This window comes from Cuculus canorus, chromosome 26 (genome assembly GCF_017976375.1).
Source record: "Cuculus canorus isolate bCucCan1 chromosome 26, bCucCan1.pri, whole genome shotgun sequence".
Lineage (NCBI taxonomy): Eukaryota > Metazoa > Chordata > Aves > Cuculiformes > Cuculidae > Cuculus > Cuculus canorus.
In genome coordinates, this window is record NC_071426.1 from 187,661 (window position 1) to 205,094 (window position 17,434).

At 59.8% G+C, this 17,434-nt stretch overlaps 2 protein-coding genes across 5 annotated transcripts; both read right to left on the bottom strand.

Moving 5' to 3' along the window:
- Positions 1-14: 14 nt before the first annotated feature.
- On the bottom strand, positions 15-7,286 carry FHIP2B (FHF complex subunit HOOK interacting protein 2B). The gene is made up of 17 exons (XM_009571455.2): positions 7,157-7,286; positions 6,986-7,064; positions 5,415-5,584; positions 4,833-4,937; positions 4,578-4,700; positions 4,239-4,409; positions 3,948-4,144; positions 3,766-3,874; positions 3,609-3,685; positions 2,767-2,956; positions 2,522-2,691; positions 2,317-2,439; positions 2,155-2,245; positions 1,922-2,065; positions 1,425-1,565; positions 1,249-1,349; positions 15-614 (listed from the first exon to the last, which is right to left on the bottom strand). Exons 1-17 carry the CDS (start codon positions 7,199-7,201, stop codon positions 509-511), a joined length of 2,142 nt encoding a protein of 713 aa, XP_009569750.2. The 5' UTR covers positions 7,202-7,286; the 3' UTR covers positions 15-508.
- A 131-nt stretch (positions 7,287-7,417) lies between these two features.
- LOC104068554 (actin filament-associated protein 1-like 2) lies at positions 7,418-17,397 on the bottom strand. 4 transcript variants are annotated; one of them, XM_054088882.1, is made up of 17 exons: positions 16,375-17,397; positions 12,773-12,901; positions 12,623-12,697; positions 12,457-12,554; positions 12,177-12,255; positions 11,887-12,104; positions 11,631-11,810; positions 11,178-11,261; positions 10,926-11,019; positions 10,633-10,850; positions 10,426-10,556; positions 10,222-10,342; positions 10,005-10,113; positions 9,456-9,605; positions 9,182-9,342; positions 8,979-9,095; positions 7,418-8,888 (listed from the first exon to the last, which is right to left on the bottom strand). In XM_054088882.1, exons 1-17 carry the CDS (start codon positions 16,388-16,390, stop codon positions 8,862-8,864), a joined length of 2,007 nt encoding a protein of 668 aa, XP_053944857.1. In that variant the 5' UTR covers positions 16,391-17,397; the 3' UTR covers positions 7,418-8,861. The 4 variants fall into 4 exon arrangements, with proteins under 4 accessions (XP_053944857.1, XP_053944858.1, XP_053944860.1 ...); XM_054088883.1 differs by having other exon boundaries at positions 12,457-12,533; positions 16,375-17,396; XM_054088885.1 differs by lacking the exon at positions 16,375-17,397 and having other exon boundaries at positions 12,457-12,533; positions 12,623-12,694; positions 12,773-12,903.
- Positions 17,398-17,434: the final 37 nt, after the last annotated feature.

Genomic DNA, 17,434 nt, shown 5'->3' on the forward strand with positions numbered 1-17,434 from the left:
TTATTGGAGCAGGATCCCATCACCCAGGGACTGTGCGGGGTTTTGGGGTGCACTGTCCTTGCCAGGGAGCCACAAACACACACACACACGTGCACCCTACACCCCAGCACCACTGATGATCGAGTTATTGCAGCAAGGAGGTGGCGTTGCCCCACACAGGAGAGGACAAGGCCGTGCCCATGCACCCCATTATTGCCAAACCAATCCTGCTTGAGGTTGGTGGCAGCTCGGGGCAGGGGGAGCAGGAACCCACCACCCAGGAATTAACGCAGCACCCAAAGGGGCTGCACCGGGGAGGCGGCATCACCTCTAGGTTGGCCAAGATGGTGGTGGTGAAGGACTCTGTGCCTCTTCTTCCTCCTCGCCGGCGTCTGCGACGTGTCCTTCTTGGGGTGCCACCACCATACCTGGCTCTTGGGGACATGTCAGTCCAAGCGAGCCACTAGCATATGGGTTGTGGCCACCGCAGCCCAGCCAAAGCGGGGGCGCTTGGCCAGGGAGCCACAGCTCAGGGGGGGCTCTCCGGTGGTCCCTTCACCAAGGCAATGGCAGCCAGCTCCTTGCAGAACTCCTCCAGCACCACCACTCCCTTGAAGAGCATCGTGTGGTCCATCCTGCAGGGAGAAGAGCAACAGGGGGGTCCGTGGGGTAACATGTCAAAGGGGATGTATTGCCCCAACTTATTGCTGATGATTGATGAGAAGCTCAACACGAGCCGGCAATGTGCGCTCACAGCCCAGAAAGCCAACTGTGTCCCGTTGGAACGGCTCCAGAGGAGGCTACAAGGATGATCAGAGGGCTGGAGCACCTCCCGTAGAGTTGGGGTAGAGAGTAGGCTTAGCGTTGGGGTTCAGCCTGGAGAAGAGAAGGCTCCGAGGAGATCTTAGAGCAGCTTCCAGTGCTGAAAGGGGCTCCAGGAAAGATGAGGAGGGGCTCTTGATCAGGGAGGGCAGGGACAGGATGAGGGGGAACGGTTTGAAGCTGAAAGAGGGGAGATTGAGATGAGATCTTAGGGAGAAATGTTGTCCTGTGAGGGTGGGGAGGCCCTGGCCCAGGTTGCCCAAAGAAGCTGTGGTTGCCTCATCCCTGGAGGTGTTCAAGGCCAGGTTAGATGGGGCTTGGAGCCCCTGATCCAGGGGGAGGTGTCCCTGCCCATGGCAAGGGGTGGGACTGGATAGGCTTTGAGGTCCCTTCCAACTCAAACGATTCTATCATTCTACGATCCTGTGACACCACCCCAACACTTACTGCTCTCCAGGCACCAACCCCATGAGCTGCTGGCGCACCAGGAGCAGCTTGGCCTTGAATTGGGGCACTCGCTGGAGCCGCTGCATCAGCTCCCCGATCACCTGCAGGGGGAAGAAGAATCAGACCCTGTTTTGAGGGGATGTCCCCCTCCCCAGCCCCCAGAAAGATGACTTTACCCTGACGAGGATGGAGAAGAGCGAGCGGCAGCCGGGTGCCAGGTTGAGGTAGGGGTCCAGCAGGTACTCATGGAGGTGGGGATGGGGGAAGGCGGCCAGACGGGACAGCACTGAGGTCACCTGCAGGTTCAGGCTGTAGGGCTGGGACAGGGAGGATGCTCTGATGGAGCTGGAACAGCTCCAGCACCCCATGGTGGGGACCTGAGGCTGTCACCCGCAAAATGCCGCTGATGCTCTTGGCCACTTTACCCCACTTATGGGGGTTCCAGAGCCTGGAAAAGGCTTCCCACCCTCTGCTCTGTGTCTCCAGCTCTGGCAAGAACCATGGCGAGCCAAAGCATCCTCTGTTCAACCATCCCCAAGGCAAGATAAAGGCCGTGCCAGTCTAGAAAGCCTTTCCATGGGGAAAATCCTAGCCCTAGCAATGCCAAGGGGAAGGGGAGAGTATGGTGGGGACCTGGGTATGTCCCCAATGTCCCAACCGGCCACCTCTGTACCTGGTCCAGGATCCGTCCCATGCGGTCAAACAGCACCTTGAGGAAGTGGCCCTCATAAAACGCAGCTTCAGGGTGGCAGATATCGAGGGGTTGGGGGGCTGAGGGCCACCCCCACGGGGCAGTGCTGGCACGGCATGCCTGGACCTGGGGGGGGAGGGACAGGGAGGTGATGATAGGCAAGAACCAGAGCAGGACCAGCACCACCAGGGATGAGGAATCCCCTAGCCACTCACCATGCCCAGAGCGTCATGCACATAGGTGTCATAGCCACCTCCTTCCATACACAAAGAGGTCTTTGCCTCCTCAGGGACCAAGCAGAGGAAGCTGGAAGAAAGAGATGGACGGGGAGGGGGATGCAGCCCCCCCATGCTGCAGCAGCCCATGCAAATCCCTACCTGCTGACCACCTCGCTCACTTGCCCCTTCCCTGATGGGGCCGATCCCACCGGAGGCTTTTGCGACATCCCAAAGCTGGCATCTGGGAATCCATCGGTGAAATAGGGATCCTCCTCAAGATCCCTGTGGGACCAGAGCAGGGCCATCAGCCAGGTGGTCAGCAATGGGGTTGCCTCCTCACCCTGCCCTGGCCCCCTGTGCTCACAACCCGTCCTCGTCGGGGTCTGTCTCAGGGGCTCCGCGTTCATCGTGCACGAGGGGCCCGCGCTGCAGGTAGCCCCTCATCTCCAGGTTCCTCAGCACCAGACTGTGCGCTACGTGCTCGTGGGGTTTCTGCAGGAGCTCCTCAAAGAGCCGCAGGCTGGCCAGGCTGATCTGCACCATGGAAAGCAGGATGAGACCCCCAGCACAGCCCTCCACCGGGGTCCTCCTTCCCAGGATGGGGCTCACCTCATCGGAGAGGTGGTTGCAGCGGTTGATGAGCTGGGTGCGCAGAGGGTGGGAGGCATCTCCTGGGGTCTCAGGGTGCCGGTCAGGCCCCAGCAGAAAGAACACGAGGCGATGGAGCAGGGGAGGAGCACTGATCTGCCGCACTGTGCCCGTCAGCATGGCCGTGGCGCTGAGGACAGTGAGCTCGGACCTGCCGGGGAAAGGGTGGGATGCTGTGAGGGAGCAGCATAGGATGAGAGGGAATGGCCTCAAGTTGCACCAGGGCAGATTCAGGTTGGACATTGACAAAATATTCTTCACTGAAAGGGTCATCAAGCAGTAGAACAGCTGCCCAGGGAGGTGGTGGAGTCCCTATCTCAGGAGGGGTTTAAAAGATGGGTGGATGGTGTTTAGGGATCTGGTTTAGTAGACAAGTACGGTTGGACTTGATCTCAAAGGTCTTTTCCAACTTAGGGATTCTATGTTCTCATGGTGGGGAAAAAGGAGATGCAGGCAAAGGGAACCCCATCAATCCCTGCATCAAAAGCAGTATGGCCAGCAGGTTTAGACTGGACATTAGGAAGAATTTCTTCACCATGAGAGTGGTGAGACAATGGAGCATGTTGCCCAGGGAAGCTGTGGCTGCCCCATCCCTGGAGGTGTTCAAGGTCAGGTTGGATGGTGCTTGGAGCCCCTGATCCAGTGGGAGGTGTCCCTGCCCATGGCAGGGGGGGTTTGGAACTAGATGATCTTTAACGTCCCTTCCAACTCTAACTATTCTATGATTCTATGATCTTGGCCCTAAGGGGATCCTTGATAGAGAAACTCTCGCCCAGCTGCTGCCTCGGGTCTCAGACACTCACATCTGCAGGAGCTGCGGCTGCAGGATGCCCTGGAAGAACTTCTCCTCCACAGTCTGGGTGATGGCATCAGCCATGACCTGTGGGTGATGGCAGAGGTTGAGCTGCGGCACGGGCAGGACTGTGATGTGCTCTGTAGCACCAGCTACGCTTCCCTTACCGGCTGAGCGCCCATCACCAACTCCTCGAGGTAGTCCAGCCAGCTGAAGAAGGCAGCCAGGTTCTCCTTGCCCAGGAAAACCCCATTACCCACAGCATCACCCTGCAACCTGCATGGGGTAGAGGATACAGGGCTGCGGCAAAGCCTTGGTGGGGACCAACCCTGCCCAGAACCCACCTTACCTCCAGCTGGCCTTCTCCAAGGCAAGGACATCTGTGGGGTCGGTGCTGGTGGGGATGGTGTTGTAGAGGTCACAGAGATGCTCCGTGAGCAGCTGGCACAGGGTGCTGCCATGCACCAGGCAGGCGGCAGCCGCCTCCTCGGCAAGCCCAACGATGGAGAGCAGGTTCTCCCGAGCCTTCAGTGCGACCCTGCTCTTCTGTTAGGAGGAGGAGGAGGCGTAGGGGGAGAGAGGTGGTGTCATGCAACCAGCAGCACTCACCGGCCCCTCCTTGCCAACCTTCTCATCTTACCTTGCTCTTGCACAGCCCCACCAAGGACGTGATGAGGTTGATGTCCCTCCGTGGTGGGGAGGGTTCAGCGCAGGGGGAGCAGGCAGAGGTGTTGGGAGGATGCTCTGCGCCCTCTTCCACAGGGCTGGCCGGCAGCTCCTGGGTTCTCCTCCCATTCAGGATGCTCTTGCCCTGCAGAGGAAGAGGAACAGCAAAGCATTGTAGCTTCCACCTTCCCTCCACTCACCTGGAGGAGTTTGAGGTGGAGATGGAGATGCAAAGCACCCGGGAAAGCTCAATTAAAAGAGCCAAACCCCACAGGTGATCCCACCAGGATCAGAATGCCCAGATCCTGCTCACCTCTAGGATGTATGCCAGCAGGGTGGGATCCTGCTTGATCTTCGTGCAGAGGATGGCTGTGAACTGCACCTCCTCCTTCTCGGTGCCAGAACCCAGGCGGTCACCGCTGAGCTGGAGCAGCTTCTGGCAGGGCAGGGAGAGGGATGCTGGGCTGCTCTCCTAACCCTGCCTGGCTGGGCATCTAACCCAGGCACCACCAGCATCACCAGCCTCCCACTAGCCCAGTCCACGCCCTCCCCCGGGCATGGGGCTCACCTGCACCGGCCGGTGCACGTTGAGGTAGTGCAGGAGCGGGTGCTGCATCTGCCCCAGCATCCGGCTGAAGAAGAGGAGGACCTGCTGCCTCATCCCAGGGGGATACTGGGGGAAGGAGAGAGAGAGAGGCATCGTCTACCTGGTTGTCCTACCTGATTACCCTGTAAATCACCCCCAGTCGAGTCACCCGGCAGTCATAGAATCATTAGGTTGGAAAAGACCTTAGAGATCATCACCTCCAACCATACCTGTCTAACTACTAAATCATGTCCCCATGCACCTCGTCTACCCACTTTTTAAACCACCGGAGCAGAGGGGCATAATACCCTTCCTCCCTGCTGGTCCCACTGCTCTGGATGCAGCCCAGGACATGGTTGGTTTCTGGGCTGTGAGCACACTTTAACGGCTCATGTTGAGCTTCTCATCCTCCAGCACCCCAAGTCCTTCTCCTCAAAGCTGATCCCCATCACTTTGTTCCCATCACATATTGAAACCAAACAAGAGCTGGAAAAGGTTGCGAGTGCTGCAGCACAGGGGGCTCAGCCCCCCCAAACGTAGCTTTTCCGGTGTCTCTACACCCACCTCTGCCTTGCCCAGCGTGCTGAGGGTCTCCAGGACCTTGTGCTGCAGGAGGTACTCAAGGCACGGGCCAGCTTCCCCTGCCGGATGCTGCTTCTCCTCATACACCAGGATGTCCAGCATCTGCTTGAGGTGCCAAGGGATGTCTGTCTGTCTGGCAGAGACGCTTTCATCTGTGGATACAGGAATTGGGGGTTGTGAAATGGCCCCCCCCAAGGCACCGGTGGGCTCAGAAAGAGAGGAAGGGGAACTTGAGGAGCCTGGTCCAGTGGGAGGTGTCCCTGCCCACGGCACGGAGGTGGAACTGGGTGGGCTTTGAGGTCCCATCCAACCCAAACCATTCCACGATTCTACAATTTCATGATTCTCATGCTCGATGAGGTGCTCGGGGACAAAGGTGGGGTGCTCGCTGGCTGCACCCTGAGCCGTACTGGCCCAGAATTCCCCTCCACGGCCGTTAGCAGGGATAACGCTAGATGGCAATGTGAGGATGGAGTCCCAGCAGCACTTGAGGCTGCTCCTTCCGCTCATGGCCTGGAAGCCACCGGACGTCCCAGAGCTGCAGTTGGAGCTGCCGGCTGTCCTGGTGGGCTGTGGGGTGCTGCCAGCCCCAGAGACCCCCCCGCACATCCCAGGAGGGGAGGGGGGAATGAGAGCCAAGCAGGAACAACAGAGATCCTGCTGGGGAAAGGGCTGAAGTTCTCCAAGCCCTGGTTTTAGTGCTCCCGGAGAGGGACGTGCCCCAGCCTGCAGACAGTCCCAGGCTCTCAGGAGAATCTACACCTACCAGACCCTCCTGTGCTGACCCTGTTTGTGTCGATGGGGGTCAGAGCTGAGCATCTGGCTGGATAAGTCCTGTTGGGGTATGGGAATGGGTGTCCCAAGCCCTGCACGGCAGCGGCACAGTGCCCTGGTGCTGCAGAGGGTCCTGTCCCAGGGCATAGGGACCCCCTACCCTGGGCACAGGGACCTTATTCCCAGGCCATGAGACCCTGTTTTAGGCTACAGGGACCTTCTTCCCATACCACAGGGTCCCATCCTAGGATACGGGGACACTCTCCGAGGACATAAGGACCCTCTTCTCACTATTCCTACACCATGAGGCCCCATCCTAGGGCACAGGGACCCCATCCTAAGGCACAAGAACCCCATCCTAGTACACAGGCACCCCCTTTCCACTATTCTCAAGCCATGGGACCCCATCCTAGGGCATAGGAATCCTCTTTCCACACCACAGGGACCCTATTCCCACACCACAGGGACCCATCCTAGGGCACAGAAACCCCACTCTAGGGCATGGGGACCCCATTCCCACACTGCAGGGTTCCATCCTAGAACACGGGGACCATCTTCTCACTATTCCTATGCCACGAAGCCCCAACCTAGAGCACAGTAACCCCATCTTAGGATAGGGGACCCCATTCCAGGGCGTGAGGACTCTATTCCCACACCACAGGGTTCCATCCTAGGATACGGAGACCCTCTTCCCACTATTCCTATGCCATGAGGCCCCATCCTAGGGAACAGTAACCCCATCCCAGGATACGGGGACCCCCTCCCCGCATCCCACTCACCCGTAGCCTCCAGGTAGTAGCCAGTGATGCCCTTCCAGTGGTCGGTGAAGGCTTCCAGCAGGTCTAGACTGGGCTCCCGCTGCACACAGCGATGCGGGAGTCAAGGGGGGGCATAGAATCCTCCCTCCGGCTCCCTTTCCCACGGTGTCCCCTTCATCCCATCCCACTCACCGTCTCCACCGCCTGCTGCAGCAAAGCGCCCAGGCGGCTCAGCATCGCTGTGACACCCACCCCCCACCACCTTTTCCCAGCCCCGTTTCCAGCCCCGTTCACTTTCCCAGCCCCGTTCCCGGTGGCTCCGCCCGGAGAAGGGCTGGAGGGGGCGGCACCGGTCGCGGTTCCTCCCCCCCCCAACCTCCGCCCTCCGGTTGCTCCGGGATGGGGATGGAGGGAGAGAGGATGGAGAGATGCAGGAGGGTTTGGAAAGGACCCCCGAGCACTAAAAGTGCTCCGGGAGGGGAGAGATGGGGTGGGGACAGCCTCCCCCCGCCCCGTGCACTGGGGTGGGGCTAGACTCCAATTCAGACCTCGAACTGGGATGGGGATAGACACCAATCATCCAGACGTTGAACTGGGATGGGGATAGACCCCAATCCAGACCTTGAACTGGGATGGAGATGGACCCCAATTCAGACCTTGAACATGAATGGAGATGACCCCAGTGCACCGGGATGGGGGTAGACCCCAATTCAGACCTTGAACTGGGATGGGGATGGACCCCTGTGCACTGGGATGACGATAGAACCCAATACAGACGTTGAATTGGGATGGGGATGGACCCCAATTCAGACCTCAGACTGGGATGGAGATGAACCCCAGTGCACTGGGATGGGGATAGACTCCAATTCAGACTGGGATGGGGATGGACCCAAAATGCACAACCTGCACTGGGATGGGGTTGGACCTCTATGCACCAGGGTAGGAATAGACCCCAAATTGGGATGGGGATGGGCCCCTGTGTACTAGGATGGGGATAGAACCTCCGTTCCTTGCACCAGGATGGGGACAGACCCCAGTGCACACCTTGCACTGGGATGTGGGTAGCCTCCCATCCACACCTCGCACTGGGATGGGAACAGACCCCCCCATCCACACCTCATCCTGGGATGGAAATAGCCCCCCATGCACACCAGGCGTTGGCATTGTCCTCCATGCACTGGGAAGGGGAGAGACCCCATCCCCACCTCACACTGGGATGGGGACAACCCCCTTTGAGCACCCCAGGGACCCCCTCCTCACCACTTTCTGTGACACAACCCAGTAGAAGCCAAATGTTATGATATTTTTCCCTTTAATCCTTAAAAAAACCCAATATGTTTGTACACTTACAATCAAGCCATGATGAACACAGCAGCTGGAAAGCAGCCTGGGGCCCAGCCCAGGGCCCCCTGACTCCAGGGAGGGTGCATTTTTGTGCCCCAAGCAGCCCCCACCCCTCCGTGTGCCCCCCCAGTTGCTCAGTCTGGGCTGTGCCTGCACCCACCCTGCAAGTGGGTGTCCCTGGGGGATGCTGGGGTGCTATCACCCCCTCCCTAGGGACAGAACCAGCAGCTCATGAGGTTGCAATCAAGAAATCTGCACTCAAACCCAAGCGGGTGGGATGCGTGTGAAGGCAGCAGAGCCTGCAAGGGGCTCTGCCCTCCAGTCCTGGTACCAGAGAAACTGGGAACCCACAGAGAGAGAGAGAGAGTTTAAATGTGTGTATATAGGTATGAAAAATAGATGTGTGTAGGTGTAGCGTTGATATTGAGGGTTAAAAAAAAAACCCAGATACCAGGGTGGTCCTGCACGATCCACGCACAGCCCTGCCTTCTGCTGAGAGGAGCCCCATCTTGCAGTTGTGTCTGCATCGCAGGGGCTGCCCCAGGGGTGCTGGTCACAGCGCAGACTTCATCTCCCACTCCTGGAGATGGAGCAGAGAGGGGTCGTCAAGCCCACCATGTCCCATGGGTGGTACCTGGCTCACCTTGATGCTGCCCAACCCTGCTGGCACCTTTGTCTTCTGCAGCACTTTTCCCCTCTCGATCATGACTGGGGGAGGAGAGGATGGCTTCAAAGCGCTCCTTGCTGATGCCGTGCGCTTCAACAGCGGCGCGAGGAACGAGGCTTGCTGGAAAAACAGCAGAGAGAGGGCAATACCTATCCTCCCGAACCCTTCAGAACCCCACAGCCCCTGCCCCATCCCGTGTCCCCCACCTCGGAGCCAGCCGAGCTGGCGGTGGCGGCGAGATGACCCTTCAGTGACTTGCCGATAGCCAGCAGGTTCATCTCGGAGCCAGCTTTCAGCCTGCCCTTCATGCGGCAGGCCCTCTCCAGCTGCCCCACCTTCTCCTCCAGCTTGGGAAAGGCTCTCTTCCCTGCAAGGACAGCAGTGGCACTGCCAAGCCTGGGCATCCCTCAACTCCACCACCTACTTGGGCAAGGGCTGAGCACCCCTGACATAGGGACAGAGCCTCTCAGAAGGTCCTACCGATGAGAATATCCAGCCCATCCCGAGCTCCTTTCCTCTCGGTCAGCATCAGGGTGCGATGAGACTGGGAGAGATCCTTGCTCTGGAGTTCGGGGCTCACTTCCACCTGCTGCAAGCTGGGAGTCCTGCCCCGGAGAGCTGCTGCTGAGGCTGGGGAGAAAGGGTGGAAGAACGATGGTCAGGAGAATGAGCAGGGGAAGAATGGTCAGGAGGAAGAGAAGAAGGAGGATGCTCAGAAGAGCATGGGCAGAGGAAGGATGTTGAGGAGGAAGAGCAGAAGAAGGATGCTAAGGAGGAAGAGCATGGGGAAAGATGCTCAGAAGTGCATGGGCAGAGGAAGGATGTTGAGGAGAAAGAGAGGAAGGAGGATGGTCAGGAGGAAAAGCAGAAGAAGGATGCTCAGGAGCAAGAGCAGAAGGATGCTCAGGAGCAAGAGCAGAGGGATGTTCAGAAGGAAGGCCTGAGGAAGAACCACAGCCTCTGTCCCAGCCCATAGGATCCTCACTACTCCCCTGACTGAGCACCCAGCCCCATTCAGCCCCTGCTCACCTGCCTGTGAGGGCACGGCCTGGCCCGGGATGTTGCTGCAGGCACCAGTGGGCAGGGCAGACACAGGCCTCTTGCGCTGTCCTTGCACCACTTGGTCCAAGCTCTGCTGCTGCAGAAGGAAGCCCGAGAGAAGCCCATGGGCAAGTGGATTGTGGGAGCCCACCCTCCTCATCCCGGGGCTTGTACAGAGGGGCTGGGGGGTGTCAGCAGCAGTTACCAGCTGCTGCAGCCGCTCCACGTTGGAGTAGACGTTCTGAGGGGCCACAGCCGATGGGAGCTTCTCAAAGAGGTCATCCATGTAGGTGTTGGGGGTTGGGACATGGCGCAGCAGCAGCCCACTGTGAGCAGGAGGGTTCCTGTTACTGCCCACAGTGGAGCAGGAGGGCTGGGAACAGCTGTGCCCCACCCAGCACCTCCTTACCCTGCAGCAGGGGAACCACTGGCATTGCCCAACTTGGGGGTCTCGGTGCAGGGGCTGTTGCTGGCCCTCTCCCCTCCTCCTCTAGCCCGCAGGGTCTTCAGCCAGGCTTCTCTCTCCTCATCAGAACGGGTCTGGTGTGGGGCAGAAAGCCTGGGCTCAGCGGGAACCCCTTGGTAAGGGGCATTGGGTGCTGCAGCGGTCACTTACCTGCAGCAAGGCGAGCTCCCGGCCGCGCTGGGCGATGTGGATGCGGAGATGCTGGGGGGAGCCAGCAGCAGCCCCTGGGGAGACCTCACAGGCCTCCAGGCGCAGGGCACAAACGGGGTGCTGAGCACCACCAGGCTCGGGGAACATGCGCAGGGCTCCCTGCCGCACCGCACACCACAGCCGCTGCCACTGCCCGCGCAGCCGCACTGCCAGAAATCCTGCAGGTGGCATCACCCATCAGTGATGATGTGGGGTGCGGGGACACCCCCTCCCCCCCTCCCCATGCATCGCACCTCCTTTAGCATCCTCCACAGGCTGGGGACCGCGGGCAGGGCTCTGTGGGGACCAATCCTTCTCCTCCTCCTTGCTGAGCTGGGACCCAGCGGCCTGAGAATGGAGATGCAGAGAGCCCCATCCCCTGACCCCCACCCCAGCATGGCGAAGCAGCCCTCACCAGCATCACCCCGCGGGGACAGGGAATTGGGATGCAACCCCTGCAGCCCCTTTCCTGTGCCTGAGTTTGCCGGGGAAGGCAAGAAACTCACCCTGCCGAGCCTCGAGGAGGGGGACGCTGGGATGCTGATAGCTGCCAGCCCGCTCGGGGCATCGCTGCTGACCTCTTCGATCACCTGCCAAGGGAGAGCAAAGCACTGCAGTGTGGTTCCAGGCACCCTCAGGATGGGAAAGGGTCCCCAAATCACCATCCTTGTCCACCTCATCATCACAGAATCAACATAGAATCCCTAGGCTGGAAAAGACCCTTGAGATCATCAAGCCCAACCCTACCTGTCCACTGCTAAATCATAGCCCTAAGCACTTTATCTACCTGTTTTTTTAAACACCGTCAGTGTTTAAACGCCAACCTCCTCTCCGGAGAGCCTGTTCCAGTGCTTGATAACACTTTTGATGAAGAAAAGCAGGACTGTGCCCCTGTTTCTCCCTGCCCACCCCTCCCTTCTGCACACGCAGAGCTCTGCCAAGCTGCAACACCTCCAAACCTTCCTCCAGTCCTCAGTCTGCTGTCGGCTCTGGAAGCCAATGACCAGCACCTCGCCTGCCGTCCCCATCACCTTCAGGGTGTGCGGCATCTTCTTGCCATGCTTGGCTTTGTAGGCGACATGGCAGCCCCGCAGGTCCAGCTCCAGCACCGGCTGCGGGTCGGTGGCACACCTGAAGCACTGCAGAGGCACGGTGAGGTTGGTAGAGCTTGAGGACCATCTCCCACCTTTCATCCATCCTCCTCTGGCTGCTCACCAGCAGCGCGTGCTCCCGGATGATGAAGAGCTGCTTAGACCACTGTCCCAACCAACGCTTCCTCCAGAGGAAGCCACAGAGCTGAGCCTCAGTGCGGCCGGGGGCCTCAGCATCGGGGCTGGTGGCCAGCGGCCGCCATAGGTAGTGGGCCCGGTCCATCACACCATCCTCATCCTCCTCGTAGGACTCGTAGTGGCTGCTGTCACTGTCAGCACCGCCTGAGAGCCAGGAAGGTGTCAGGGTTCTGGATGCACATGGGTGCTGGGGACAGGGTGCAGAGGGGTGCTCACCAGCGCTTCTGCCAGGGTTGAGGGGTTCAGCATCCTCATAGGAGTCATCAGATGGCAACAAGACACCTGACACCTTGCTCTGGGGAGAGAAGGGGTGCTCCAAAGGTGCTGCCCACAGGGTGAACATTGCAGGCTGCTTGAGGGATTGATGGTGAGCTCTGCCTGGAGCTGGCAGGCAGCATGGGAACGTTCCCAGTCTGGCTGGACCCATGCATGAGAGAGGGTTTGGTGTTGGGTCCCCTTATTGCAGACCCGCAGCACCCCCACAGCCCCCTCGTACCCCTCTGTGCAGGCTTGGGGCGCTGGCTGGGTGGCACGCGCAGGCTCTCTCTCCCGTTGCATCCAGCGTCCTCGTTCCTGGAGGAGGAAAAAGCAGGACTGGCAGCAACGTGCCAGGTCGGTGAGGAGCTGGTGGAGATGGGGTGTGGGTCAGAGTGTGGACTCACCAGGGCTGGTCCTGCCCTGCGGGGTCCCCGGGGAAGGCGAGAGACAGCGCATGATCATGTACTCTGCGTCCTCTGCTGCGGAAGGAACGCCCGGTCACAGCCCTGCTAACTGTGGAGGGGGGCCACCCCATCCCCCAGAACCGTACTCACACGAGGGGTTCTGCAGCCGAGAGAGAAGATCGGCCACCGACTTCTTCTTGGCCCGAGCTGTGGCGCTGAGGCTTTCCCGGTCCAGGATGAGCAGAAAGGAGCGCAGGTCTGACAGCAGCTTGTCCAGATCTGCAAGGGACAGGGATGTGGCATCCCACACTGCCAGAGCAGGATGCAGGCAGGGATGCTTGTCCCCTGAGCTCCCTGATGGCCAGCAGAGCGGGGGTTCCATGTCCCGTGCCACCAGCCATGCCCTCGTTCCAGCACCTGCCCCAGCTCCGCACAATCCCACTATTGATGGGCTTGGGGCGACGGGGGAGAATGGGGAGGGGGAACGTAACCCATAGCCCTGAAGGGTCCTCTGTGTGTGCTCACAGAGCGGGTTTGTTCCATGTTGGGCGAGGGGAGCCGTGGCTTGGGGGCTGCAGCCCAGCGTGCTGCCCTTCCCAAGCAGAGGAGGAGGAGGCGGCACTGGAGCAGCTGATGGAGGATGCTCTGGGCATGCCAAAAATGCTCAGCGTTCACCCACTGCTCACTCTGAGAGCAGGGAGTGGGGTCGGGGCTCAGGGCCAGCTGGAGACCTCAACTGTGGCATGCTAGTACAGGGCAGGATAAGGAGCTGCTTGGTGCCTCCTGGCCAGGGAAGATGGGAATCCCACAGAAGGAGGGGACAGCATTGCCTCTGCCCACAGTCCCTGAGGTAGGGGAGGCCCAGAGGGGTATGAGCATGGTGAGAGGGTCCCTCTGTCCCCAAACCACCAGCTCTGGGTCTGTGCAGGCGTTCCTTGAGAAGCACGTGGCAGAGCAGGACCATACAGACCACCAGCCCCACACCCGCATAGCTCCCTTGTTCTGGGCACCTCCGGCTGCCACCACAGCAGCAGGCAGATGCTCCCTGGTCCCCTCCGAGTCACTGCCCGCATCCTCCCAGCTCCTTCCTTCTGTACATCTGGAACTGGTTTGCATTGCTCTGCTCTGGCTGCTCCAGGTTCCGCTCCCTGCTCCTAGCTGGGATAAAATATTGCAGACCTGCTGGCGAAACCCGCTGCCTCCTGGTGTGGGACCTGGCCCTGCTGGCTCCCCCCATGCTGTCCCACTCTGTTCCCTTCTTGCCACCCCCACCTGGAAAGGGACAACCCCGGTGAAGGCACAACCAGGTGGGATGCAGCCCCAGTGACCCCCGGTGATGCCCCTCGGCACCCCCATGCCCTGACATATCATGGAATTGTGGAATGGTTTGGGTTGGAAGGGACCTCAATGCCTATCCAGATCCACCCCCTGCCATGGGCCGGGACACCTCCCACTGGATCAGGGGCTCCAAGCCCCATCCAACCTGGCCTTGAACACCTCCAGGGATGGGGCAGCCACCACTGCTCTGGGCAACGTGGGCCAGGGCCTCCCCACCCTCACAGCAAAACATTTCTCCCTGAGATCTCATCTCAATCTCTCATCCTTCAGCTCTAAACTGCTCCCCCTCATCCTATGCCTGATCAAAAGCCCCTCCCCAGCTTTCCTGGAGACCCTTTCAGCAGTGGAAGCTGCTCTAAGGTCTCCAAGAAGCCTTCTCTTCTCCAGGCTGAACAACCCCAACTCTCTCAGCCTGTCCTCATACAGGAGGTGCTCCAGCCCTCGGATCATCTCTGTGGCCTCCTCTGGACTCGCTCCAACAGCTCCGTGTCTTTCCTGTGCTGAGGACTCCAGAACTGGACCCAGGGCTCCAGGTGGGGTCTCATCAGAGCAGCGTCCCCCATCACTCCATGCTGGTGGGAGTGTGATGCACCCCCAAGGACAGCGGCAGCCCTTGGGAGAGGCAGGGGAAGGAGCCAGCGGGTCCCATGTGTGCTGGGAGAAGCTCCTGTGGAGGAGCCGGCGTGCAAGGATCACCATCCCCCTTGGAGGTGTCCCCAGCTGGGGAGTGCACACCCCTGCCCGAGGGGGAGAGGAAACATCTGGCAGGGCAGCTAGGCTGAGCAGTGCCGGAATGAGGCCCAAACATCTGGATTTCCCTGGAAACTGGGGAGGGGAAGAGAAAGGAATGGAAGGGGTGGACCAGCTCCCTGGAGTCTGGCTTGGGGGGGCTGGGCTGAAGGGACCCATGGGCAGAGTGTGAGTCTGCGGAGGACAGAGTCCATTCCCTGTGTCCCCCATCCCTGGTGTGTTTGGCTCTTCCCCTCCCTTTCTCCTCTCCTCCGCCCAGGCCAAATTCCTCGGCAATGACATCTCGGTCCACTCACCCCCTCAACTCTCCCTGCATCTTCCCGCCTTGTGCTCACCCCGGAGCTGGCCCCGATGCCCTCTCTGGGGCAGAGGAGCGATGCCCGGCCATCCATCCCCACACCCCGGGGTGCAGCAGGCAAGGGGTTGCTTTCATCCATGAGACCGTGCCAGCTGCTGGGGCCAAGGGAAAGCAGCCAAGATGAAAATCAGCTGCCTGGGGCAAGAGGAAAATGCCCCCTAAAACACACAGGTGTCTCCCAGTAAAGCACCCTGATCCAATGGGATGTGTACAAGCATCTTCATTGCAGGAGGATGGAGACAGATGCCATGGAAGGGCACGAGCCCTGGGTGATGCCAGCACCTGGGCCATCCAGGGGGGCATCTCTGCCCCACAGCTACATGTGTTTGTCTCCGTGCAATAAGGGGTGCACCCTGTGGGGTGTAGAGTGGAGCAGAGGCTCGAGGACTCTCCAGGATCCTGGGGACACCCCAGGGGACACCCCAGGACCCCGCTCTGGCGCTGGGGGTGGCTCTCGCCCAGCATGGGATGACTCAGAGAAGGTTGGAGCTGCTCTTGGCCACAGCGTGACCCATCACCGCAGGGAGGCTCCGGGCCACGGCTCGAGGGCGGAGGTGCTCCCCCAGCAGCTGCTGCACCCCCATATTGACCCAGAGAAGGTGCTGGCAGAAGCTGCAGCATCCCAGACCCTGCACTGGCACCTCAGGAGCACCTACCATCCCAACCATGCTCTGACACCCCCAGCCCCGACACCCAGCGCCTCATCCCTTGCACCCCTTCCCTCCCCAGCACCCATCCCACAATGCCCCATGCACTTTTCCATTAACCCACACCCTGCACTGGCACCCCACGATGTCCAGGGACACCCAGACACCTCATCCTTACCTCCTGCTGCACTTCTTCCCTCCCCAGCACCCAAGCTACAACCTCACTTCACATTCCCTTCCTTCTCCATCTTCAATTTCCTCTCCTTCTCCCTCTTCCTCCTCTCTTCCCTTCTCTCCCCTCATTCTTCTCCCTCTCCTTCTCCCTCTCCTCTCTTTCTCCACCTCCAATCCCATCCCTCCTCCCTCTCCCCTTCCTCTCCCTCTCCCCTTCCTCCTCACTCCCTGCTTTTCCACGCTCTCCTTTCCCTTCTCACCCCTTTCCACGCTCCCCTTTACCTTCTCACTCCTTTTTCACACTCTCCTTTCCCTTCTCACGCCTTTTTCACGTTCCTACCCCCTCTTTGCCCACCGTGCGCACCCCACGAGTGCTCAAACCCCCTCAGCATCCCGCACCCCCTCTTTCTCCCCCTCTTTTCACCCCTTTTCAGGCTCCCACCCGCTCCACAGCTTTCCCCCCACCCCCTCGCAGCCCCTTGTACCTCTCTGCCTGGCCATGATGCGGGAGCGTTCACATTGCGGTGGGAGCAGGACTGGGATTGGGACTGGGACCAGGATGGGACCGGGACAGCGTTATCCTAGCTCGACTCGGCTCGCACACGCCCTGCGGGTCCCCAACACAGCCCAGCCCGGCTGGGAAGGAGGAGGAGAAGGCGGGGAAGGGCTCCTTCTCAGAGCATCATCGCCATCTGCAGGGATCCGGAGCCAGGAGCGGGGGGTTGGGGGGAAAGCAAAAGCGGCAGAGCCAGGGCTGGATAAAGCCATTTCACCTTTAATTGTAAGCAAAAAATCACTCTCACGCGGATTCTCCGACACTAGCAAATAAAATATTAATTCTAACAAAACAGAGAAAGTGAATCATTGTCGTCCAGTCAGAAAACAACCCATATTTATATATATATTTATAGATATGTCGTTCGTAGAGTAGCAGTGAAAGGCAAGTATGGGCCAGTGATTTCCCGATAAATTACATTCTTTACATCCCAACAAAGTTTAGCGGCTGGAAAGTGGCTGGAAACAGAAACCCAGAGTGTGGGGGGCTGGGAGTGCAAGGGCAGAGGGGTCCTGCCCAAAATGTGTGCCCAGAGAAGGGATGGGAGAGGTGTGAGAAGGGAAGGTGCTGCCCAGTGCCGAGCTCTGCCTGCACAGCTGTAAGGAGCCAGGCAAAGCTGACCAGACCCCAGCAGCTGCAGTGCCCATCGAGCCATGCCCTGGTTCTTTCTACCCACCTGCACTGCCCTGGTTCATCGCCCTCTGTATCTCCAGTGCACCCACCACAGCAGGGTCCCACCAGGACCCCACTCCGCCACCCCTGCATCCCCCACTCCATTCCAAATTCATCCCGCCCACGGCAGGGTCCTACAAGGACACCCACTATGCCACCCGCGCATCCCCCACTGCATCCCCCCCCACGGAAGGGTCCCACCAGGACCCACTCTCTGCCACCCCTGCATCTCCCACCACCACAAGGTCCCACCAGGACCCTCTCTCTGCCACCCCTGCATCCCCCAGTCCATTCCAAATGCATTGCCCCCACCACAG

Bases quoted from the DNA above. Each gene is read 5' to 3' on its own strand.
- FHIP2B (XM_009571455.2), bottom strand. From the start codon at position 7,201: ATGCTGAGCCGCCTGGGCGCTTTGCTGCAGCAGGCGGTGGAGACG. The intron at 7,065-7,156 runs GTGAGTGGGATG...CGCTGTGTGCAG, and splicing joins TGCAGCAGGCGGTGGAGACG to CGGGAGCCCAGTCTAGACCT. The intron at 2,957-3,608 runs GTGAGTGTCTGA...TTTCCCCGGCAG, and splicing joins CAGCCGCAGCTCCTGCAGAT to GTCCGAGCTCACTGTCCTCA.
- LOC104068554 (XM_054088882.1), bottom strand. The intron at 12,256-12,456 runs GTACGAGGGGGC...TTCTCTCCCCAG, and splicing joins CCCCAAGCCTGCACAGAGGG to AGCAAGGTGTCAGGTGTCTT. The intron at 11,020-11,177 runs GTGAGTTTCTTG...CTCCATTCTCAG, and splicing joins CCTCCTCGAGGCTCGGCAGG to GCCGCTGGGTCCCAGCTCAG.